General features: G+C 37.6%; 1 protein-coding gene across 1 annotated transcript in view; it reads right to left on the reverse strand.

Annotated features, from left to right (window-relative positions):
* Positions 1 to 482: 482 nt before the first annotated feature.
* Positions 483 to 26,011, reverse strand: part of LOC115413427 (leucine-rich repeat and fibronectin type-III domain-containing protein 2) — a 231,569-nt gene continuing 206,040 nt past the window's right edge. Inside the window, exons 5-7 of the mRNA XM_030126256.1 lie at positions 8,083 to 9,479; positions 2,385 to 5,331; positions 483 to 1,000 (exon numbers count right to left, since the gene is read on the reverse strand). Of these exons, the coding sequence (XP_029982116.1) occupies positions 4,347 to 5,331; positions 8,083 to 9,458 (2,361 nt within the window). The 5' untranslated portion in view covers positions 9,459 to 9,479 and the 3' untranslated portion in view covers positions 483 to 1,000; positions 2,385 to 4,346. The remainder of the gene's footprint in view (positions 1,001 to 2,384; positions 5,332 to 8,082; positions 9,480 to 26,011) is intronic.

Genomic DNA, 26,011 nt, shown 5'->3' on the forward strand with positions numbered 1-26,011 from the left:
ACAAACCCTGATAATTGTACCCAACCTGTATTCAGCATCCACCGGTCATGTTCCTCTTGAACCTGCAGCAGGTGTGGATATCGCTATCTTATCATGCAACGCTTGGCCCTTGTGGAGATTATATTTACTCTGTGCTGCCGTAAGCACCTTTCCTGACAGATTATATGAATTAAGGCCTTATTATGGGCTCTGGCCAGGAGCTGCATGTACTGGCGATTTGTAATAAGGGCATCGCTGAGGTGAGTCAGCAGTGACTGGCCTTATTACAGGAGCTGGATCTCAGGAGGAAAACCCTTGGCTCATCCATGGTAAACAAAGACCGAGGGAAGAGGGAAGAACACTCCATCATCGACTTGTACTTTTTGGGCAGTCACTCTAAGGTAAACATTGTTTGGAAGGGCGATTAGCAACGCAATCCCTCGCTCTCAACAGTGGATTTATGACAAATTATAAGAAGTAAAAACACACAAGACTCAGTTTGGTTCATAGGAATTAATCAATATTTTATATTCTTTTGTAGCAAAACGTTTTCACACAGAAACTGTATTTTATTTTATTTTTTTCATCATTTTTGTCCTAGAACTTCAGGTGAGAATCATGACTATGTCAATTCAAGTACACACTTATTGTATTCTTAGTTAGCAGAGTGAAACGAGATAATACATGATGTCACAAGTAGATAAAACAAGTTCCATGTTTGTTTCGCCCAAAGTTTCAAAAACACATTTTCCCAGCCTTTATGTATTGATAGTCTTGTAGTTTGTCACCCATGACTTTAAGCTATCCACTTCAACATTTTTCTCAGACACGTTAATGATGCTTTCTTTGTTTTGTTTTTGAGTCTGCACATTCTAATACAAGTCAGAAAAATATGCTGTTATTCTAGTTTCAAAAGTCACACATAAAAGCCTGATGTGTGCACATGATATATGCATGCATCTTATGAAACTAGAACAATGACAAACAAAAGTCAGTCTTTCCTTGGAAACCTACTGACATACTACAGGGTTCCTACACATTTGAAATTTCAAAATTCCATACTTTTTCCAGACCCTAATTTCCAGATGTCTTGCTAAAAAAATTCCAACCAGTCTTTATATTTGGGATTTATGAGAGAATTTACATCTACGCATTACGAGTTCTGCCAACAATCATACAAGGCATGTTGAATAGCTCGCTCACAAACAGTGGGCCAGATCAACTAAGGTCCCAATTCGCATGTACTAATTTGTGCAATCTACAAAGTTAGACTGACTGTCAGGCACGCATAATTTTGTGTGTGTATTTTTAATCACAATGTCAAATCAAGTGGAAAAGAGTCCTGTAAAGTGTGTGTGTGGGTGGGGCATACGTCTCTATAATTTTTTCTTCTGTCACTCCAAAAATGTTCACACAAGGGTGAAAAATGCGTTCTCTGCATCTTGTTTTATCGTTTCAAACCTTTCGTAGATCCGGCCCACTGTGTGGACATCACCTGTCCGTCAAAGCAGCAGTGAAACTTGACAACGCTTGGGCGGGCCTTAAAATGGGTTGGAGGGGGATAAGAGCAGAAGACTGGACATTCAACTTGTCAATCTGCACAAATGTTTTCTGGGACGCGTAGCCTACTGTATGTGCTCTCATACAAACATTTTAGCTGCACTAGCAAGCGCCTTAAAAAAAACAGATCGATCCATTTCTTTATTTACTGGGTGGGGAAGCAAAATTTACAATGAACATTTAGTTGTTTTTTCTCAGCAGGCACTACGTCAATTGTTTTGAAACCAAACATATATTGATGTCATAATCATACCTAACACTATTATCCATACCTTTTCAGAAACTTTTGCCCATATGAGTAATCAGGAAAGCAAACGTCAAAGAGTGTGTGATTTGCTGAATGCACTCGTCACACCAAAGGAGATTTCAAAAATAGTTGGAGTGTCCATAAAGACTGTTTATAATGGAAAGAAGGGAATGACTATGAGCAAAACTATTACCAGAAAGTCTGGAAGATACTATTAAAGAAGAATGGGAGAAGTTGTCACCCCAATATTTGAGGAACACTTGCGCAAGTTTCAGGAAGCGTGTGAAGACAGTTATTGAGAAAGAAGGAGGACACATAGAATAAAAACATTTTCTATGTTGTACATTTTCTTGTGGCAAATAAATTCTCATGACTTTCAATAAACTAATTGGTCATACACTTTCTTTCAATCCCTGCCTCAAAATATTGTAAATTTTGCTTCCCCACCCTGTAGATATTCATAATTGTATGTGGTAACAGTCTTAGAAACATAAATGTTTTTCTATAAATTTGTTTCCGTTTTCCATACTTTTCCAGACTTGGAAATTTCTAAAATCAAATTCCATACTTTTCCAGACTTGCGTAGGAACCCTGATACTAGCTGCATTTGGGAGGGGAACTTTGGGATTTGTGAAATAATGCATTCGAGAGATTGTGATTGATTATTATTCGTGGTGTTTTATACAGACACCTCAGTAAGCGTAGTGGTATGATATAAACCAACCCTGACAGACGGGCTTCAACTTCCTTTTCTCTATTTGTAACACCATGTAAAATCCCATTTCAGTGAGCCGACTAACAACGACCAAGTTGGTACACCACAGTAAAGCACCTTCTCACTGTTTGCTTCACATGAAAATAAAAGTACTACTGCACAATTTTTTACCCCCCTTTACATTCTCACCCAGTTATTGTACAAAAATGTCAATATACAGAACGGTACATCTAGGGGAAAAAAAGAAAAAAAATACGAAAGAAAGAAAAAAAAAAAAAAAAAAAAAAAAAAAGATGAACACCCCCACATCTTGAAATGCAGCAGAAACTCACAGGATATTAAGAAAGGCATCAAAATGTGCTGGGATGTCTCGGTTGATTGGAGGCAGTCATCTGGATAGCAACTAATTCAAAGTGTTTCGCTGCAATGTACAGCTCTGTATGAAGGAGGACCAAAGATAAACGGTTGCTCTGATCAGTCAATTCAAATAATGAATCCACCAACGAATGCTGTGTATCATACAATCTGGTGATTCAGGGTTTTCAGCTGTTTGCCTGTAATATGTTCTCTCTCTCTCTCTTTCCTTGTTTTCTCTTAACCTCCTCTCCTAAGCAACATAATGGTCTTTATCGGGCTGATTAATGTCTGCCCGGACTCATTTCGGCGTTTAACCTGTTTGAACGACTAACTGCCATACACTTGTGTTTGTGTTGCCTAAAGAGAATTACACATCCAGCTGTGGCTTAAGCAAATGGGCCTGATGGATTTCAAAGACTTTTCATGTCTGGATACTGTAATGTGTGGTGATAGAATTTGAACCTGTAGCCTGTGGCAAACACTCTGTTTACATCAATGGCCTTTTAGCCTTCAGGGACCGATGTCACCGACGGAGGGAGTGAAACAAAGCATTCGGAAATACATTTTGTCACAGCAGGATTTCAACCTATGCAGAAAACACGCTGAATTTAATGAGTTGGAGATTAAATAATTCTTTATAGCACTTGCAAACAAGTAAAGAACGCTGCTTTTAGTGATTTGTCATTCTTGGGCCGTTTGGCTTGTATTTTCCATCACTGTTCATGTACAAATAACCTCATATGATCAATAACCTGAGGTAGAAATACAAGCCTGGATTGTTGTGGTTCACTGTCAGAATAGATGTGATATGGTTCATGCTGTTATTTCAATGAGTCCTGCTGTCAATTTGTCACTGATGTTTGAAACACCACTGAATTATTTAAGTGACTGTGAGTGGGGATAGCTATGCCAGTGCCTGCTGATGAATGACCCCAAATAATAAATAGTAAAAATAATAGAAAACCCAAATGAAAATAAAAATGACTGTTTTAATTTCCTGTTCACTTGTCAAGTCCTCTTCTCTACTATAGTAGTAGTCCAATTTCAGGCTGAGGGTCCAAGACACTGTGATGCACATCCACTTCACCACAGTCGAGGCAAATCCTCTTAGCATTCAGTTTCTTTGATAAAGATGTAGTAAATCCACTTTGAATTTCTAATCTTTTTTCTCTGAGATACTCTCATGTGCCTGTGGACTGGGAATAATTCCACACAGGCCATATCAATATGATTCCATGTTGTCTCAAAATACAAACATTTTTTTCAGATATGGTTCGATACTGTCAGAAATATGAGATCATGGCCAGGAAATCTATAAATGTGAATGTCATCTCTCACATAGTTACTCGAACAGTATTCACACGGAGAACTTCATGCAATACCCAAGGCAGATTCCATCAGGAATATTCCTCCTTCTGCACTTAAGTACTTTTAGGTCCTGATATAGATTTGTTGTTTGGCCATGGACCACAGTTAGACTGACTGTGCTCAAACTGTGCTTTCCATCACCCACTCAGAGCTCTCAAAAGTGGGTTTTTCTTCCTCATTGTCATCATACTGCAGCAGCATGCCGTTAACAGACAGACTGCGTTTAGTCCAGATGTTACTGATCCTACGGGGGTAGTTGCTGCGACACTGTGTGGCCCCCACATGACCCATGTCAAACGAGTGGCTCCTTTTGGGCTTGCCCTCCTGGGGAAGCCCTAGGAGACGTCCCAGCATGGTGGTGGATTCAGCTCGTCCAAGCAGAGGTTCTTTATCAGATGGGGGAGCCACAGCTACCGTCATCATAGCATTGGCATTGGTGGAGGGACCAGAGGTCCCTTGTTGGTCCCTGGATACCCCTCGTAGTTCCAGTGAGGTGAAGGCCCCTATAAGGTGGTCCAGGTTTGGCCGTGCTTTGGCGCCGTGCCTCCTGAACTTGCTGCTTGGCAGGGTGCTGCATTCGCTTCCCTGCATACTGTAGCGGTCACCAGCCCCTCTCCCTGTTTGGCTGTCTAATGAGTTAGAGGAGGAAGAAGAAGAAGAGAGGCTGCTCTGGAGCGATCCACACTTGAATTCAACCATTTCCTCTCGCATGACAACCACAGTGGATTTGACCTGTGGCGGCGCACCGTTAAATCTATTTAACCCCCCATTTGTCTGTGAGTATGTGTTACTCATAACGGGTAGCTTGTTGGTCTGGATGCCACTGGTCACCTTGTAGCGCACCATGAGGATGATGATGAACACCAGCAGAGTAGCCACGATGATGCCACCAATGACCAGAATCATAGTACCCCCCAGGAAACCACTGTGAAGCGACTGGCACTGCGGATAGTCGTCCCTGGTCATGAATTGCACACATCCAACAATGTTGGTGGCCGTGAGGGTGGTGGCAGAGTCATCCCAGATGGCGAGAACACACAGGTCATATTGCATCCCTGGGACAAGATTTGTAACTGAGAATGCTCTGTTAGTCATGGGAATCATCCTACAAAGACAGAGAAAGAAACAGCGTTCAGAACCAGAGTTAAGGGAGTTCAATACAAGGGGAGAAAACTTTTGTGTCGGAAAGTGCATTGCATTGTGCGTCAGGCGGGGGCAGATCAAAGAAACGGCCAAAATGAAGCATGCTAAGTAGCTATTTATATGCATAGAGTAATTCAGACAAATTACTTCATTGGTCCCAGTGTATCCAATTGGATATGCATGAAGCAATAGTAATGAGATAAGTGTTCAATGGCCATTTTTGAATATTGTTTTGAGTAAATGTAATATGTTGTACATTTCATTTAACATGCATTAAGCTGTTTCAGCTCCATCTGTTACTATTCTAAATGTTTAAATATGACTGATTAAGTCAGCCTCACTGCTTATGACTGATATTTTATGTTAATGCAGTGGAAAACACTCAAAACTGAACCTCAACCTCCAAAAAATGTAGGTGTGTAAAGACAGTCTGTTACTGTGTCAGCATAGAGATGCTGTACTAAGGCTGACTATTTACAAGCATACTCAACCTCTTTTAAATGATTCTTTTTTTTATTTCTGTAGGTTGGTAGGCATTTTAGACAACCTTCAGACTGCCAAGTGATGTGTTATTGCTTAAGCCATAAAAACTGAAGCTATAAAACCTCAAGTAACAATCAAAGGCTATTACTGTACATAAACTATATAGATAGAAAAGAGCCCTTGAAGACTCGTAACCATATTGGTGTGGCTGTCTATAAATAGATTCCTCAGTTATCCATCCATTGTTGGCCTGCTGTTCTCCGACAGCACAAGCATCCATAGCTTTGATCCCTATGAAGCACCACTACCACAGAGTCCAGACACCAGTGGGGCTGCAGTTCATTATTCATCCTTAATTGCCTTTTTCCATAACCAGGAAGAAGCTGCTTTGCCTCACGTGTTCCAGAGAACTCATGCAATCTCTCTCCTCCCCCACGTGGCTTTGATTGATTTTTAATCATGCCATTGCTTGAGTGTGGGCAGTGCCCTAGGAAACTATGTCGGCCAACTAAAGGAGCACAGTAGGTGTGCATGTGCAAGCAATGAAGTCATATCAATATTCATTCAAAAACAGTAGTTGGCCTCTCTCTTTTCTTTCAGCCTCTAATTTGTTTCCTGACATGCAAAGACACTGCACAGGCTGTGTTATATAACAGAACATATACATCAATGGATTTTTTTCCCAATTAAATATAAATGTCAAATGAACAGACTGTGAAGTGGAAACAATTTAAAGCATCACATTATGTAAAAAGCATAAAGCGAAAGCAGTTGAAAAGGATGATGAGATTGAACAATTCAAGTTCATTATTCTATATTGCTAAATTAAGGGTATTAACCACATGCATAAAAGAGTGTATATCACAAAGTACTATTCAAAGCAAATACAGCATTAGTAAAAAACAAAGCAATAGGAAACGAATATTCAAATGAATGAATATAGCAGTAGTTTATAAAGAACATTAGTATTTTTTTTTTTGCAGTTATAAGAACTAAGGACGAGTCATCCAATGTTTTGAAAAAGTACTGAAAATTCATATTGTTCCCTTTTTTTCTGGCATGACAAACTGGCACCGAGTGTGCAAGGAAGGATATCAGATAAACACCTTATTATTGAATTCACAGGGACAGTGAGCTACATTCACAGTATTGGAACAAAGTAATGTTTATCTGCAATAATGTGTACAATTTTAATCTCATATTCTCCGCTAATAAGCAGCTTTTTGCGTTCACACATTCTGTCAGTTATATTTCATTAAAAGGCTCTTTGAATGTGCAGTGCAGGCTAATTGTGTAGGACTATGAGAAATAATACATTGCAGGGTGCTACTCAAGAGACCGTTCCTTATGAGAATACATGCAGCTGACCCAGATTATTAGGCCGCTTTATCTGTTTCCACACTACTCTGGTGCAGTAAATACCATCTTTAGTATACTAAGAGTGGTCAGTCTCTGAAGGGATTTGCAATTGTGTCTATATTCATTAAGTCACTGGAGCCCAAGGGGATACCGCAATGTTAGATATTTTCTGCTACCGAGCCCCAAACAAAATAATGCATATAGCAAATGACAACACTATCTCAGCGCTGTCGCCTTTGCATTTACGTACAGATCACATAAAAATGATCAGTTTGTTTGTTCTCATAGCACACTCCATATTGAGCTCCTTTGAATGTCCTCCCCAAATTGATTTAATGTTTAAATGGCCAGTCTGTTTTCTGTATTTCCAGCTCAATTATCTTGGCTGAATGTCATGGCTTTCAATGTCTCATTTGACATAAGAAATTGATTTCACAGAGCCAAGGATCTCCGGCTGCAGTCTCCAAGCTTATGCTTTATGGACTTGAGCAGCTTAAGAAGGATACATTAAAATGAAGGTCTATAATCCTTTTTCTTGTTGGATTTTTAATTAATGGTTCAGGGCAAGGATTTCACTTTGGGTTTTACTTTTTTTTATGAATGTGTGCTCACTCTTCATCCTTATTCTTTTGGTGAAAAGCAGCATCCCCGCTGATTGTCAATTTAGGAAAAAAAAATCTCTTGAAGGATTAAGAAAAATGAATGGTTGATGTCTGAGGAACACTTCAAAAGGAACTGCCTGTTTCTGAAGTAGGCACCGAGCAAACAATTAACTCCTGACTTGAAAAGCTGAACAGTTAAGGTCAAAGATTTTATCTGTGGCTAGATGTCTAATTTGACCACAAGAGACTCTCCCAAGAGGCATCCTTACCTGTAAATGAGGACTTCATCATCAGAACAATTGTACTGAAGCTGATACATTTTGACCTTTGGAGTTGATTTGCTAACAGTCCACTGGACTAAAGCAGAGACAGCCGTCACATCTGATATGGACACCACCTTCTCCGGCAGAGGTTTAGGCTCCCCTTTACTGACCTTGGTAGAACTAGTTATGTCAGAAAGCCCTGACTTGGCCTGTGTAGTGCGGTTTGTCCCATTGCTTCGGTGGGGAATTTGGATGATTGACAGCTCTATGGATGCAGTAGACTCTCCGGCTGCATTGGCAGCAATGCAAGTGAAGGTACCATAATCCTTGGATGTGGTGATTGTGATGTCCAGAGTGCCATTTTCATAAACTGTTGCTCGGGAGGAGTTGCTGATCAAACGATCATCGGGAGCAACCCAGTGCACAGTTGGCATTGGGTCACCAACAGCTTTACAGCGAAGGCTAGCTGTTTGGCCCTCCAGCACCAGCAGCCGGTGGGTATGCTGTGTGATTAGAGGAGGCTCGCAAACAAACTCCTCCTCGCGAACAGACCAGAAGTAACGTCCTTTGAGACTGGCAGGAGAAGCGCAGGTTTCCATATCATCCTCACGTTCAAGCCTACGAAGCCAAAGCACTTCACAGTTGCAGTGCAGCGGGTTTCCACCAAAGCTCAGAGAGAGCGGAGGTGCATAGGGAGTACTCATCACAACATTGCTCTGGGAGCGAGCAAAGATGGGGTCAGGGGGAAGCTTCTGCAGGCGGTTAGAAGTCAGGTCCAGACGAGCCAGTTTATCCAGATCTGTAAAAGTTCCCTCTGAAATGAAGGAGATGAGGTTATGATCCAGACTCATTTGATGAAGATTGACCATCTTGCGGATGGCTTCCCAAGGCACACTGCGCAAATTATTATATGACAAATCCAGGTCCTCCAGTGTCAGTAACAGGTCGTCAAAGGATGCTTTGGAGATCCGACTAAGTTGATTGTTGTTGAGAATCAGATGTTGGAGGTTGATCAATCCACGAAGGTCGTCAGGTCCCAGCTCGGTCAACCGGTTACTGTCAAGGTGCAGGGATCTCAGGGTCTCCAGATCAATGAATGAGAAAGGCTGGATGGCGCTGATTGTGTTGCGGGACAAGGTGAGATCCACCAGACCTGTCATGTTGGCAAAGTCTTGTGTGGTGACCTTGAGGATGAAGTTGCCACCAAGCCGGAGCTCTACAGTTCGCCGGTCGATGTCTGGGGGAACGAAGAGCAGGCCTTTGGAGGGGCATAGAGTCCCAAGTGATTCTGACAGGTTCTGGCAGACACAATACTTGGGACATGCATGGACCATTGTAACTGCGGTTCCCAGAAGCAGGAGACTGATGACCACTTTGTCCATGTTAGTTCACAGAAAGGGGACCTGCAGAAACAAAAAAAACAAAACACAAATCCATTTAAAAACTGCAAAAGCAATGCAAGTGATATAGTGTACCACAAAACAACAATTAATAACAACACACAGGAGAGCAGCACTCATTTTTCTGTGAAATCATACACATATTCCATGATTTATAGCATTATTTTTAAGAGTTAGACATTAATCAAACACGTTTCAAGCTTGCCTGAATTACATTAAGTGCTGGTTCCTGTTTTGATGGAAATTTCTGTATTTTTTTTTATCGACTCAAAATACAACAGAAGCATGAAAGTTGGTAGCAGTTTTCATAATGGACTAATCTATGTGCTGAAATGCAAAAAACACACAAAACACTAGAAAGTCTGTCACATAACATGGGCAAATTGCACTCAGGTGCCCTCATTAGCACAAAATTGTTTGTGAATAGGTCCTTAAAGCAGAGCAGATTGCAGAACCACATGTTGCACAGTTCACTACACTGTAGGCACTACCCATTCTTTGTGGATTTGGCCCCATGTTTATTGTTTGATATTTTATGATGAGTTTCAGATATAAACATTCCAGCCAGAGCAAGTTGTGTGGCTTTCTCCTTCCAACAAAACAGTTGCGTTGCCCCCATTATCGCAGGTCAGATGAAATTGCACTAGTGTTGTCAGACTGTGTGAGCAATAACTGCTGTGTTGGTAAACTGGTCTGGTCATCCTTGAAGATTTTGCACATTAATATTCAACACTGTAATATTCTTCTGAATACATTTTGAAGCGCAAAAAAAGGATGCATGAGAAATCACGTGAGGATTGTCTGCATGAGGCCCAGGATTAAACAGCACTAAGAAGCTATTTTTAATGACGCACATACTTATAATCTGTCATTACAAATATACAGACATGCATGCAGCGGAAAGTAGGTGAAGTGTAAGGTGCATGCATGTACATCTGATGTGAGCTTCTCAGGGGTTTACTACTTTAAGGGGATACTTTAACAGTTTAAAAGAGACCTGTTGTTGTCCACTTATTAACACTGGCTTCTATTTCTATATCACTGTGTGCATCTTTAGTCTTTTATTTAATTTTGTGCCTTTCCTCTGCCGTGTCAACACTGTTTTGGCAAAAGACAATGCAATATGGAAAAATATTCCACAAGCCGCAGGTGTTGGGATTGGCAGACTTGGCTGACGAAGGCAGCACGCTCCTGTGAATGTCTTAACAGGCCTCACACCTGGCTGCCTCTGTCGAATGGATGGCCACACTTGGCTTCATCCAACGAGCTTTTAATTCCCCCAGACATTTGTATCATTAATTCCTAATACACTGAAAACCTGAAAATCAATTTTAATCTTCTTTTTTTTTCTGTTTTTTTTTTTTTTTTTTTAAGACCAGCAGTGGTTATTAAAGCAAAGTGCCTCCTTCCCTGCATGGTTTTCTCCAGAACCACAGGGAGGGATAGTTGTAATGCTTTAATGTTAACTATGTAAGTGCTATTTTCATTCATTACTATTCATGAGTGTGCGATGCTGGTCGCAGCAGGATTGCTTATCTCAGGCTACCTTGGAACGCTCCATCATGTGTAAATTCTGCCACTCTATGACTGAAAACTACAAGGTGCAGTATGTTCAAATGAATCCTTTTCTCACACTTCTAATTATAACATGATGTGCTGTCATATCTGGAGAGTGTGTTATACCCAGATAATTAGAAAGCAATGTAGGTAAGAAAAAATGGGATTGAGGGTGGCTGTAGAGGAATTATTAAAGATGATTAAAATAATAAGAGGTTGTGGAAAAAATGTACACATTTAATCCTATGTTGATAAAATGAAATAAATCTGGCGGTATGGATAAAATTCGAATGGAAAAATATAGAAAATAACCAAACATAACTCTAAGCTATCATTAAAAGGAAAAGGTATCCATTAAAGTATCTAAGGAAATCACTGATTATTCTTATGAATCACCTAGAGGAGTGTTGCTAAACAGTAAGTACCACACATTTACATAACAACTTACAATTTACAAAAAGATAATGGTAAATAATGAAAATATTACATGGTAATGGTTTACAGTAGATGCATAAATTACTGAACATAACATTAAACAATAACACCTTAAACAACACACACCATAATTGGTCATACAAGGGCGGAGCATTAAAAAAATGTACAAATTAGGTAAAGTGAGTTGATTCAAAACTGAAATTATAGACAGACTCATATTATGTGTAACAAGATATAGAACTACACTTCCATCATTTACTGGTAGAAGTTAATGTTAAAATAAAAGCTTTAAACTTGTCATAACACCCAGGCACAAGTAGTAATTGATAAAAAATTAAAAATAAAAACTTACTAATAAAAATATATGAGAGACAGTCAGATTCCATAAAAGACACGACAAACTGTGAAGCTGAAACTAAAGCACTGTGGTTCTGTTTATCTTTCAAATGTTCATTGTGGTCGGTTTCAGATGCTGCAGCTCTTTCATAATTCATAATTTGAGTTCTTGTTTGTTCAGTATTAATTGTCAGCCTTGTAAATCCAAGCTGGACTGACTGTACATATCCTGACCAAGGAAAATCAAATTCCCACTTTGTGCAGTAATCTACACCTGGCTTTTCTGCCTTCGTCCATAATAATATACATTATATAGAACAAATGTCATCTAAATTAATATTTATTTGCCACATAGTATAGCAAACTATTACAAGATGAAAAGCAAATTAATTTTAGCAAAAAAAAAAAAAGTCTCAGTTTGGAATGTCTGGGGTCGCCGCAAATTTGTGACGTTAAAATGGGGTCACAAGCCAAAAAACGTTGGGAACCACTGCTTTAAGGTAATGGTCAAATGATAGTACAGATAAAGTTGGTACCAAGAATTCACACCCTTTAGAGATAATACTAATGGAGAGGATGCAGGTACCGACACTGCACAAACATCAATTTGTAAACACAACATTTTTACTGAAAATATTTTAACTTAATGAAAGGCCTTTTCCTCTCAACTATGACATATTTGCGAACTACCTATTTGAAATCAATCACCACTGCATGGAAAAAGGTGTTTGTTTTTTTTTTGCTAAATAAACTTAATGCATATAGCCTATACCCTGTCAGCACCCTGGAGCTAATCCCAACAAGACCTCATGGTGAGAGCTGTCAGTGATGATACAGTTTCCCTCATGGATTCACTTCAGTGGATGACTAATAAAATAAAATAAAATAAAATAAATAAATAAATAAATGAGCAAAAAAACAACTAGAATGCCACCTCATCCCATCGACACTGCCTGTTTTTCTTTTCAGGTTCCATTTTGCTGAAAAGGAACAAATGTGTTGACAAAGCATTTTCCAAAACTGTGTAAAATCCACATATTTGCAGGAATGCAGTGGTGGTTGGCTGCAGCTGAAAAGTTCAGTACAATTCCCCTCCTCACAACAGCTTCCCATTAATGCGTATGTCATTTGCAGAGGGTACTGTGGTAGCGAACCAGACTGAGGGGAGTGACCTTTCAAGGAAAGACGGAGGTTCAGTTACAAAGACATGAGAAGCATGGACGATGTCTGAGGCCCACATCCATTTAGACATGGCCTTTACTAAACCTGCACTCCAATCTCCAATTCAACATGAGGGACAACGACACTGCTGAAATACCACCAGGCAAACATGCACAGATCCACTATATTAATGGTGCTGACATATGGTATAGAGCAGTGGAATTCATTATCGTTTAAATGAATATGACCCTCTGGTTTCATTAGTGAACTCCTCTGTGCAAAACAGCAAGGTTACTTAATTTTACATTTCATTTACAGCATTTTATGTTGCCCATGTAACTTAATTGTGTAATGTAATGCATGCATATTTAAATAAGGTCACGCTATTTACTTTGAAATCCTTTATTTAATTCATTAATCTATAATTTATTACTAATGCATGACAGTAGTTAAGGGGTAATATCTGTATTAATTTGCATATAAACCCGTTATCTTTGTGTGCACGTTCATATTTCAGTTTATTTCCTCTGTACTCTTTTGTACTGAAAGAAAATCAAATCATTCATCAACAGTCTTGATTTTGTTGAATTTTAGTTAAACATATGATTCCTATACTATGTCTAATAAAGAAACTTGAGAAAAATATCTCATTTAGCAATTAGGGAGATTTGTTATACTACATGTTTATGCACTCAGGAAGTGCCCACAATGCAAACACTGTATTAAATCCATCAAGAATGACACACAATTCATTATGAATCACTTCATGGATTAAGGGTCAAGTGCTTTTTTCTTTTCCAGTTTTGTAATTAGGCTCATAATTGCATTCATGTCTCATCCATATAATCTATACTTAATGTAATAACCTCTATGCATACATTAAAAGATGCCTGTAGTCATTTTACATATTTCACACATAATTACTGAATATTAGTCATGGGTGCTAAGTGGAAAAAATAAAAATCAAAAGTAAAAAATAATTAGGTATTTCAAAGCTTCATCATGTGACTGATATCAGCTCATTAAAAAAAAAAGAAGAAAAAAACCTTTGATATTAAACTTTATTTAAACACCGATTTGACACATTTCATCCCTGTATGTTAAGTTAACATTACATGCTACGATAGAGGACACCATAGACAAAAAGGATCAATGCGTAACTGTTCATTTCCTGACAAGTGTATTTATAGAACTGATTTCCTGTCAAATGGAGAAAAAGAAACATCTGATTGGTTACTGATGGTCATTAGCTGTTGGGAGTCGACAGGAGCTTTTATTTATTTATTTGTTTATTTATTTTTATTGAGTTTGCCTGTACATTAAATTAGAACCAGTGAGTGGAACTGAATCAAAATTAAAAATATAATAATTAACCCATAAAGACCCAAACATCCACCATCGACCAAAAGCATCTACTGATCTAAACTGTTGATCCACTAATGCTATCAATACATGCAAATAATTACTGTAAAATGCAGTTTGTTGTCTTTTCATGGTCATCAGATATGACCCATTTGGACATTCAGAGGCTCCGTAGTTACCATGTGAGCACTGGAATCTTCTACATTATTGATTCACCAGTAAAACCCACGGAGTTGGATCAATCACAGTGGATGGAGACACTAGATTTATGTACAGTTAATGATATTTTACTGAAAACGTCACCTTTTCTGAATTTGTTTCTGTTTTGATACAATAACCTTTGACTTTAGTCTGAGCTTTAATGAACATCTACATCACAGGTGTCAAACATGCGGCCCGGGGGCCAAAGGTTCCAATCCGGCCCACAGGATTAATTTGCAAAGTGCAAGTTAGGATATCGAACTCGAAAATAATATCATAATAACCTATAAATAATGACAACACCAATTTTTTCTCTTTGATTTAGTGCAAAAAACATTTAATTATGAAAATGTTTACAGGAACGAACTATCCTTTAACAATAAAATGTGAATAACCTGAACAAATATGAACAACCTGAAATGTCCAAAGAAACTTAAGTGGAATTTTAACAATATTCTGCCTGACATTAAATGTTTTGTGCCTTTGTAGATTTGATCTGTAATGCATATGTATAAATGATAAGTTGAAGCATAATATTGATGAAATTTTACTTATATTTCTTAACAAAATCCATTTTTTTCAGGTTATTCACATCCTTTTTGTTTGGATAGTTTGTAAATGTAAATATTGGCATAACTGAATGTTATTTTTTGCACTAAAACAATTTGGAGTTGTCGTTATTTATTGGCTATCATGCTATTATTGTTCTGGTCCGGCCCATCTCAGATTAAATTGGGCTGAATGTGGCCCCTGGAAGAAAATGAGTTTGACACCCCTGATCTACATGATCAGTCAGTTACACATAGGAAAATAGATGATTTTCAATGGGAAAAAATGCAAAATTCAGAGGATAAAATGATAATAAATGGTGATAAATCCCATAGGAAAGATTAAATAGAGAGAAAAATTCAGATGGGAACTGCCACAAAAGTTGCACTGGGTTAAACCTGAAAATAACTTTCTTTGAAGGTTTACCCAAGCTGTATTTCTACAGTAAACCATTCTTTTCTGAACGTGTTCATTGTCATATGTTCTTTTAGACAGACGTCTGCATAAAGACAACAGCAGGTACTGTAGAAAGAACATGTGGGTTGTGTTTTTTTCATTTCTATTTTTTTCACCTGGGTATGCGAGAACACTAAAACTTTCTTTCTGCTCATTTAATTAGTAATCTTGGTAATTCAACAAATTCTATAAAATAACTCGCATATGTGCTTTAGGGAGACATCTGTTCTTACATCATTCATAAACAACACATACAGTATAGAGGGTATTGAGTGTTTACTGTACATATTTAACCTTGGGATGAACATGAATGCACAGCTGTATTGCCATCTGTTACATACAAAAACAAAGTGCACTATGGGTATCCTGTGATGTCTCTTGAGGGACAACAGGACGCTATGTGATGTCTTCTTCCCAGTGTTACCATTAAAGTGCACATGCACCTTTGTGTATCATTAGGTCTGACTCTGTATTTTCCAGATATCCTTTCACTTCTGTCAGTGTTCAGAATCATGAAGCGTCACAAACTGACTGTCATCCTGTTCGTCTCAGTTATACTTGCAGTTGTCACCAACGGTCATCATGTTATCACATCACTTTGTGACTAGGAAAAAGACTAGAGTGAAGTACGCAACTGCAGTCTCCTTCAAATCAAGTTGTAAGTTAAACCTGAGCATAGGAAGACCCCCTCGACCTGAAAAAATGTGGAAATTACAGTGCAGATCCTTTCTCTGACCGTTATAGTTTTACAGTACCTTTTGTTGACATACAAGCATTAATGGTGGGAATTTCAGCTTTCAGAGTCAGGTCTTTTTTTTTTTTTTAACACTTTATTTTTCCATTTTCAAATAATATCTACATCAGCATAGGACATATGAACTAGTCCTAGGCAGAACAACACACTAACATCCAACCACTTCTACCCACCCACTCAAAGGCTCAGAGAGAGGGAAAAATAAATAAATTAATTAAAATAAAATAAAATAAAAAAAAGAGAAAAGGGGGCATGCAGTTAGACTGTCTTTTATCATTAAAAATAAATAAATAAATAAAGATTAGAGCCGGTTCCTTTGGCTCAGACACACAAACGTCACTACACATCTTGACTAACCACATGCTGCTTCAACAGAAAAAAAAGCTGGCTCCCGTCATTTGCTCTTGGAGCCAGATTATTCATGAGCGACCCATCACTAAAAACCAGACTCCTCCTTCTCTGCTTTTCCTGTGGTTTCAGGTGAAGAGTCCCAAACCCACTTACTGACAGGGTCTTGTCTTGTCTCAGTCCGATTTGCTAGGACTATGGCTACGGGGCAGCCGTGGCTTAGCCTTATGACATAAGGGTCGCCAGTTCGATTCCATGGACGGGCAAAAAAAGTTGTTATGTGATGTGCCCTTGAGCAAGGCACTTAACCCTCCCATTTACTCCCCTGCTATGGCAAGCCCTCTGCTCCTAGTTTGCAGTGTGTGGTGTGTTCCTGCATGTTCTAGAGATGGGTTAAAAGCAGAGGTTGAATTTCAGTGTGTGGTAAAAATGCACTGTATACTGACAGGAAAGGATCTGAATCTGAATCTTAAAACTATGTGAATGCCAGGAGACAAGATTCTTTTATTTCTGTTTTGAATTTGGCCCATGCCTCCAGTTCATCTCATTAAACAATAGAACCATAGGGAACGAAGGGAGAGAAGGAACCCCAGCTGAGAGGCACGTCCCTCCCCTCCATGACAGGTGGAAACACCAACGACTAGCATTGTAACATAAGAAAGTCAAGAAAGTAAAGTATTACTCTCACTCACCACCACGTTAAGACACAAGTTAACCCTTACAGACCCAGTGCTACTTTTGTGTCAGTTCCCAAATGAAGTTTTGTCTTTATTTAACTTTTTTTTAAGTGATTTCTCACCATTTTGTATAATATTGTCCTCTGTATTTTGCATTTTTCAGTGTAAATCATAAATTTTCATATATTCACTGATATTCATTAAAGCTCAGAGTAAATTCAAAGTTTATTATATCAGAAACAGAAAAAACTAAAGAAACTGGAAAAGCACTCGGAGAGCACAGACCTCTGCAAAGGCAGATCAGTGCCCACCCCCCCTCCACCAATCACCACCAAAATGTAATCATTTGTTCCTTGTGCCCGTATCAACATTTCCTGAAATTTTTATCCAAACCCGTCCATAACTTTTTCAGTTATCTTGCACAAAGACAGACAGACAGACAGACAGACAGACAAACCAACGCTGGCAAAAACATAACCTCCTCAGCGGAGGTAAAAAGTGACTTTTTCTGCAAAATATATCATTAACTGAACATAAAGCCAGTGTGTCCATCCACTGTCATTGATCCAACTCCATGGGTTTTACTGGTGAATCAATATTATAGATGATGGTGTTTCCACAGTGACTACAGAGCCTCTGAACATCCAAATAGGTCATATCTGATGACCATGAAAAGGTGAAAAACTGCATTTTACAACAATTATTTACATGTATTGATACGATTAGTGGATCAAACAGGTATTCAATGTTTTACATCAGTAGATGGTTTCGGCTGATGGTGGATGTTTGGGTCTTTATGGGTTAAAATGGATGAAGACATGTTAAATCCACACCTAACCACTGGATATACTACTGGGTCACACACAGTGGAGCGCCCCCTTTTGTACAAATGCACAAGGTTCCTTCTGTAGAGGATTAGAGCAGGAGTTATAGTGTTTTCAGACCTTGGAAAAGTATATCACAAAATAGGTCAAGGTCACCCATGTCAGAACGTGTCCAAGTGACGTGTCTCTACACATTACACTGGGTTACAAAAAATGTTTTTTGCAAGTTGTCTAGGGTTTTTTCAACTGAATTAGGACCATTTTGCACCGCTAAATCCAAAAATGACATCTGTTTTTGTCAATCAGGTCAGGTTTTTTTTGCTAATTTGATTTTGAAAAATTTGATCTTCTCACAAAATTGATTACATTTAATTACATTAATACCAAAATAAGATTGGTAAGCACACTTTATGAAACTTGTGACTTGATTCCTGTTAGGTACAATGGTGTATTCACCGCAGATGTATCAGAATACGTCAGGCTTATTTTTGCAAGATCTTCTAGTCGAAGCCATTTCATTCACCTGTAATATTAAAAAAACCATGAATCATAAATTGGCAAAAGTAAAATCTTCAGAACTCATTTATTGCAAGAAATATGAAAGAATTTTGTATCATATGATGTGAAAATGCCCATAAATGTTAGCAAAAATGTTAAAAAGTCAATATGTAGCATAGTTCAGAAAGTTGACCTGATTGAGAAAAATTAATGTGATTTTTGGATTCAGCACACCAAAATTATCCTAAATCAGCTCAAAAAACTTAAACAATAAATTTGTTGTTGACCAGTGTTATGTATGTATGGTACAAATGATAAAATTCCAACTGTTTTTTTTTTCAGAGTTAGACTGTTTACAAGATGGACAGACATACTGATGACAATACCCCCTTCGGTAAAAAATCTCCCTACATTACACTGTTTTCCTCTGTTTTCTTTCCTCTCTCTTTCTCCTGCTTTTCTTTGATTAAACATATCATGGGATGCCAGTTTGGTCTACACTGCTGAAATCATTTTGCATCATTTGTTGGTACTGAAGCTCAATGTTGTGTGAATTGTGGATTTAACTTTTTATTTATATATGTACAGGGTAGGGAAGCAAAATTTACAATATTTTGAGGCAGGGATTGAAAGAAAGTGTATGACCAATTAGTTTATTGAAAGTCATGAGAATTTATTTGCCACAAGAAAATGTACATCATAGAAAATGTTTTTATTCTATGTGTCCTCCTTCTTTCTCAATAACTGCCTTCACACGCTTCCTGAAACTTGCGCAAGTGTTCCTCAAATATTCAGGTGACAACTTCTCCCATTCTTCTTTAATAGTATCTTCCAGACTTTCTCGTAATAGTTTTGCTCATAGTCATTCTCTTCTTTACATTATAAACAGTCTTTATGGACACTCCAACTATTTGTGAAATCTCCTTTAGTGTGACGAGTGCATTCAGCAAATCACACACTCTTTGACGTTTGCTTTCCTGATTACTCATATGGGCAAAAGTTTCTGAAAAGGTATGGATAATAGTGTTAGGTATGATTATGACATCAATATATATTTGGTTTCAAAACAACTGACGTAGTGCCTGCTGAGAAAAAACAACTAAATGTTCATTGTAAATTTTGCTTCCCCACCCTGTATACCCTCAGTAATATGATTGTGCCACACTCTGGCAACTTGCACCTTTAGGAAATCATGACTGAAAATGAACACAAATGGAAAAAAAAAAAAAAGGCTCAGGATTTAACAGCTAAACCTTGCAAACATGGAAAATCATGACAAAGGATGGAGACGAGCAGACTGGAAAATGGAAGCAGCACATTGTAGCTAAAACCTGACACTTTTCTGGATGATCGCCAAAGTAATATCTGTGTTCAATCAAATACACCCCCACACACATTGTACAAAACTACCTCTGTCTGCTGGATAAGAACCCACTACATGAATGGATCTACCTTCAGAGAACAGCGGATGCCAACTATTGAAAGTTACATCAACCAGACATGAGCTCACCTTTTTCTGGTATCTTTTCTGACATTTCTTTAAAAAGGAACAAAACACTGTAGATAGGTTACTGCACATGCAATATGAGGCTTGAACTGCCATAATAAGATAGATTATATTAGTATTCTGGTAAAACTTCTATTCTCAAAGGGCTTGTTATTTTAACACTGGAGTCGCATTGTTAATAACTATATAAAACTGAATGATTTTGATTGATATGTAGATCATACTGTGTTCAGGTTTGGTTTATAATATACTGTGGATATGTGGGAGTCAATAAAGTCAAAAGAATTTCATTTTTTGACAGCCACTTAATGCTTATGCGAGGACGTTGAATTTACAGCCACTTAAAAGTGTTTGCAAGCGCCATAGTTAATCAGCATAATAATAAAAACGCCACGTTTAACACGAGTTGATTTCCGAGGAGAAAAGAGAATAAGAAAATAAAGTTGAATAGGTATGAATGCACCAGTGGCTGTGCACCCCGTAACATTAGTAAGGACCAGTGGTGGATAAAGTACTCACTTTTTTTGACCAAAAAAAAAAAAAAAAATTACCAAAACAATGGTTATGCAATCAAATACTAACTATCATGTGACTTATGCTGTGTTCCAGGCAACCCGTAACTCATATTTTTCCAACCTTCCACCGGTAAAAATGCACTGGAATGAAAGTCAAACCTGTGTCTTCCCACTCGTGAACTCGTACTAGATCCATGTACTCCCAGTTCTGAGCTCTGACATCACCCATGAAACAACAATGGCGGCCCCCATGGATGCGGTGTAAATGCAAATTGTTTATTAAAACAAGGTAATGCTCTGACATTATTTATCTGCAAATGTTCTGCATAATCCGCAGCTACTCTATCGTTAGCTAGTTTTCAGTCCATTGAGTGCAAGAATAAATTAATACCAAATACACATCCAAATATACAAATAACATAAAAGGTAGAATAGCTTCTCTTGCCTTATGCGTCATTTTTACTCCTCTGTTTCCCTCAAATAAGCAAAGAGCAAACACCTTTGGCGATAGAAATGATTGTAAATGAGAATAATGGACAGTCCACCATGCTGGTTTGTTTACATCTAAGCTACCACAATTCCTTGTGCTCAAACAGTTTGGCATGACTTGCCTGGAATGTTACAAAGTTGTGAGTCATTGTTTGAAGTCGTGACTTACAAGCTCAAAAACTGGCCTGGAACGCAGCATAAAACAAACAGAAAAGAAAACATGGAATGCCGAAAAGCATTGTTTTTGTCAGTACAATGCCACAGATACTGATGTAAGAACTGAAGTGATTTTAATTATTACCAAGAAAACCATATAAGCTCTTAAATTAAACTCTTATGAGCTATTTTTGTTGTTATTATTATATTTGTCCAAACAAATGTACCTCTAGTTGTACTAGGCATTAAAATGACCAAGAAGTTGAAGAAAACAAGGGGTAGTCTAATCCTTTTTTCCATGTCTGTATTTTGTTGAAAAATAAGTCACTTTTTGATATAATAACTTTCAAATTCACTTTGAGAGTTTAATGAGCATTTTCATCTGAGTGCATATTTTGAACCTGGAAACAGTTTTTTGACATTGGAAGGTAAAAAGCAGATCAGATGGGATAGGTTTCTGCCAGCGTACGTACCTACTGCACTGTACAATTTGTTGTATTTGTATTTCAATCAAACACAACAAAGCAAAAAAGTTAAACACTAATTTAACGTGCCTGAAGTAAATCCTTCTTGTAGTGCCAGGGATGGTCATGGATCGTCACGCATGTCAGAAACGGACATTTTTAATAGATAGTAATCTCACATTGCATCATACAATGTGTTATCAACTTAAATAAATAGGGTACAGTTTATATGAGACAAAGAAAACAGCCTGCTTTGACAACAGACTTCCTTCATCCACATTTCTCTAAAGCAAACCCATGAGATGTGGATTATATTTATATTAATACTATCTGTAACATAAGGGCTGGCACTGACAGGAAGCACATGACTGACTTTACTTTTGTTTGCACAATAGACCGTTCTCATTACGTAGCACTTTATTTAATTTAGGTTTAAAAACTATTCTGATATTGGCAATTTATTTGGTTAATATGGTACCTGTGTTCCACCTTTACTTTCTTTTTATGACTTGGCAACTTTATCACTGTAAGGGCAATATTATCTTTAGAAAAACAGGTAGAAGGTTGCCATGTGCATTGCTGAGAGGTTTATTTTATTTTAAACATTAAACATTTACATTTGTCCTTACCAATTATTAATTTAACACAGCGAAGGCTAAGAAGCATACATTTTTTATCATTTGACCTCCTAAGGAACTTTAAAAATGCAATTTAATAATTAATAATAACACATAAAATGTGATCTTTTGCATCTCATCCTAATGTTTAGACACGCTAGCCCTTCACGATGCAGTTACTGTAAATGTATCTTTCAGTTTTTAGCAGGAAAACTGATGGAGCAGAGGCTGCAGATGTAAAGTTTACAGAAGTTGTGTGATGGACCTTTCTATGAACAGAATGTGGAGAAAAATGGACCTGAGTTGGTCATTGTGGCCCTCAATATGCAAATGAAGTCATATTGTGTTTCTATCTATCTATCTATCTATCTATCTATCTATCTATCTATCTATCTATCTATCTATCTATCTATCTATCTATCTATCTATCTATCTATCTATCTATCTATCTATCTGTTTTTCATGTATTCTGACAATTTGTTTTATTTTTAAGGACTAAAGTTGGCTTACTTTTTTTTGTTGCATATTCAAAATAAACTGAAACCAAAATAAACAAGTAGTTCCAGGCACAACATATCCCGCCCCTCGCACATATTTTACCCATTATAAGTAAATGGGAAGATTTTTAAAATTCAGAAAAGATTTGAACTTTGACCAACTGTTCCCAAAATGTAATGAGATCTATTCTGGGTCACTGGCAATCCATGAAGTCAGTTTGGTATGAATTCAACCAATAGTTTTGCTGCTACAGACCTGTGAAATTTTACCCATTATAAGTAAATGAAAAAAAAAAAGATAAAAAAAAAATCATAAAAAATTGAAACTTTGACCTACTGTTCCCAAAATGTAATGACATCTATTCTGGGTCACTGGCAATGTATAGACCAAATTTGGTATGAATTGAACCAATAGTGTTGCTGCTACAGTGTTAACAATCAAACAAACAAACTGAACCAAAAACAACATCCGTTGCCTGCCCTTCGGGGGGGCGGGGTAATAATAACAGGAAATGGGACCTCAGGTTCACTATAGATCAACTAAAGAAGTTTTATAACACTTTCAGATAAACTTGTAGAATGACAGCAGATATTATCAGTTTTCAAGGCTTCCAGGTACAAAGTCACAGTGCACAAACATTGGATTTCCCATATGACAAGGCTGTGAATGCATCACCTTTGAGCAAACACACCTTTCCTGTGCTTTCATTCTGCCTGTATTTGCATTTTTGCGATGCCTGTGCAGGCTGCTAGTCCAAATATCTTTTCTAATATGATAATGTTAGCTGGGTGGCAGAATGAATAGGCTATGTAAGCATTGTGAGTGAACCAGTGATTAATGCTTTGTTTTATCATCGGTTCCAGATGTTTTCATGCATTAAATCAGACAGCTGCCTCTTTACCAAACTGGTGGGAAAGGTCACTCATATTAAGACGGTGTACTGTCTTCAGTGCTCTAGTTTACCAAGTGCTAATTACATACATGGCTTTAACAACTCGCAGCAAATACAAATCATACACACACACAGATGCTGATTAATCAAGCCCCACATCACAACCCTGCCTGGTATTTGATAAAAGCCCCCCTTCCTTTGCACTGTAATGAATGCCAGCACAGGAGGGTGGTCTAAACCACCCAAACAGGATGAAATTAATTGATGCTGCTTGAGGGCAGCAGATAAAAATGAGATTGTTCTTTTTTAATATTATTATTTTTATCACCGGTGACCTAATTAACCTTTATTGGATTAGACTGTCTATTCATATCAGCTGGGGGGGGGGGGGGGTATTTTGTCTGGTGTCATGTTTAAAAAATGCTTCTCATTGCTGTTATCTCCCTGAATGCACCTCATTTAACCCATAAAGACCAAAAGCACCTACTGATCTGAAATGTTTAATACCTGTTGACTGACTAACCCTATCAATACATGTCAATAATTGGTGTTAAGTGCAGTTTGTCATTGTTTCATTGATTAACCAGTTAAACCCATGTAGTCTGATTAATGACAGTGGATGAAGACACTTGTTTTATGTTCAGTTAACTCTTTAAAACCTGACATGCAGTTTGGATGGCTGTAACTCTTTCACTGTTTGTGAAATTGGAAAAATTCCAACAATTTGTGAAACCTGAGATGTTACGCTTTGTAGGTTTTATTGGATCACTTTGGTAAATTCACTCATGTCTGTACTAGAAGTTGGAGAAGAAGCCATTTTAGCAGTAAATTGTAAATGACTGCAAGATTTTGAAAGATCTGGAAAAAATAAGTGCTTTGGTAAAATGGGTAAATGGACTCACTCACAGCATATTTTCTACTCTTTTTATAGTCAAAAAAAGAAAAAAAAAAGTCCAGGCAAACCATTTTAGGCTTAGGGTTTAAAGGGTTAATGATACATTTTCTGAAAAAGTCACTTTTTCTTCAGTTTTCTCTGTTTCTGATACGATAACTCTCAACTTCAATCTGCACTTTTATGAACATCTACATGATCAGTCAACTAAATATAGAAAAACACTTGATTTTTACTGGAAAAACAAAATACAGAAGATAATATAACAATAAATGGTGATAAATCACTTAATAAAGGTTAAATATAGAGAAAAATTGGGACCTGACATGAAAGTAAAAAATATTGCTGATGCTTTTTATGGATGGATGGATGGATGGATATTTTTTGGGTTCAGTTTATTTTGAATATGCAACAAAACCAAATAAGCCAACTTTAGTCCTTAAAAATAAAACAAATTACAAGAAAATAGATGGATGGATGGATGGATGGATGGATGGATGGATGGATGGATGGATGGATGGATGGATGGATGGATGGATGGATGGATGGATAGATAGATAGATAGATAGATAGATAGATAGATAGATAGATAGATAGATAGATAGATAGATAGATAGATAGATAGATAGATAGATAGATAGATAGATAGATAGATAGATAGATAGATAGATAGATAGATAGATAGATAGATGGATGGATGGATGGATGGATGGATGGATGGATGGATGGATGGATGGATGGATGGATGGATGGATGGATGGATGGATGGATGGATGGATGGATGGATATTTTTTGGGTTCAGTTTATTTTGAATATGCAACAAAACCAAATAAGCCAACTTCAGTCCTTAAAAATAAAACAAATTAGAAGAAAACATGAAAAACATACAGATAGATAGATAGATAGATAGATAGATAGATAGATAGATCATTTATGAAGCAAATTCAAATACAAACACTATCTGAAGTTAATTCCAAACTAATAACAAGCCCCATCATGACAATACAACAGTGTGCACTGACAGTCTGGAGTTGTAGATATGGGCATAATTCATATTCATCAGCATGTGCCTGTGGAGGTAAGCTGAATCATCTGAGCAGAGCAGGTTGCACTGAATTGTCAGGATTATGCTGCAGTGAAGATGTGTCAGAAGTCTGATTCGACATGGATCCTGCAGATGTAGAATCCCATTTTTCCTTTCAGAAAACATAATGTTTTAAGCTGCTCTAGCCGCGTGAAGTTTATGGCACCTTGAGTCACTCCGTGTTACTTTACTTTGGTGTCATAATTAGCTGTGACTACATTTTCAGTACCTGTTTGCCACTGCCATTTTTATATATATTCACA

Source organism: Sphaeramia orbicularis, chromosome 22 (assembly GCF_902148855.1).
Source record: "Sphaeramia orbicularis chromosome 22, fSphaOr1.1, whole genome shotgun sequence".
In the NCBI taxonomy this organism is placed as follows: Eukaryota; Metazoa; Chordata; class Actinopteri; order Kurtiformes; family Apogonidae; genus Sphaeramia; species Sphaeramia orbicularis.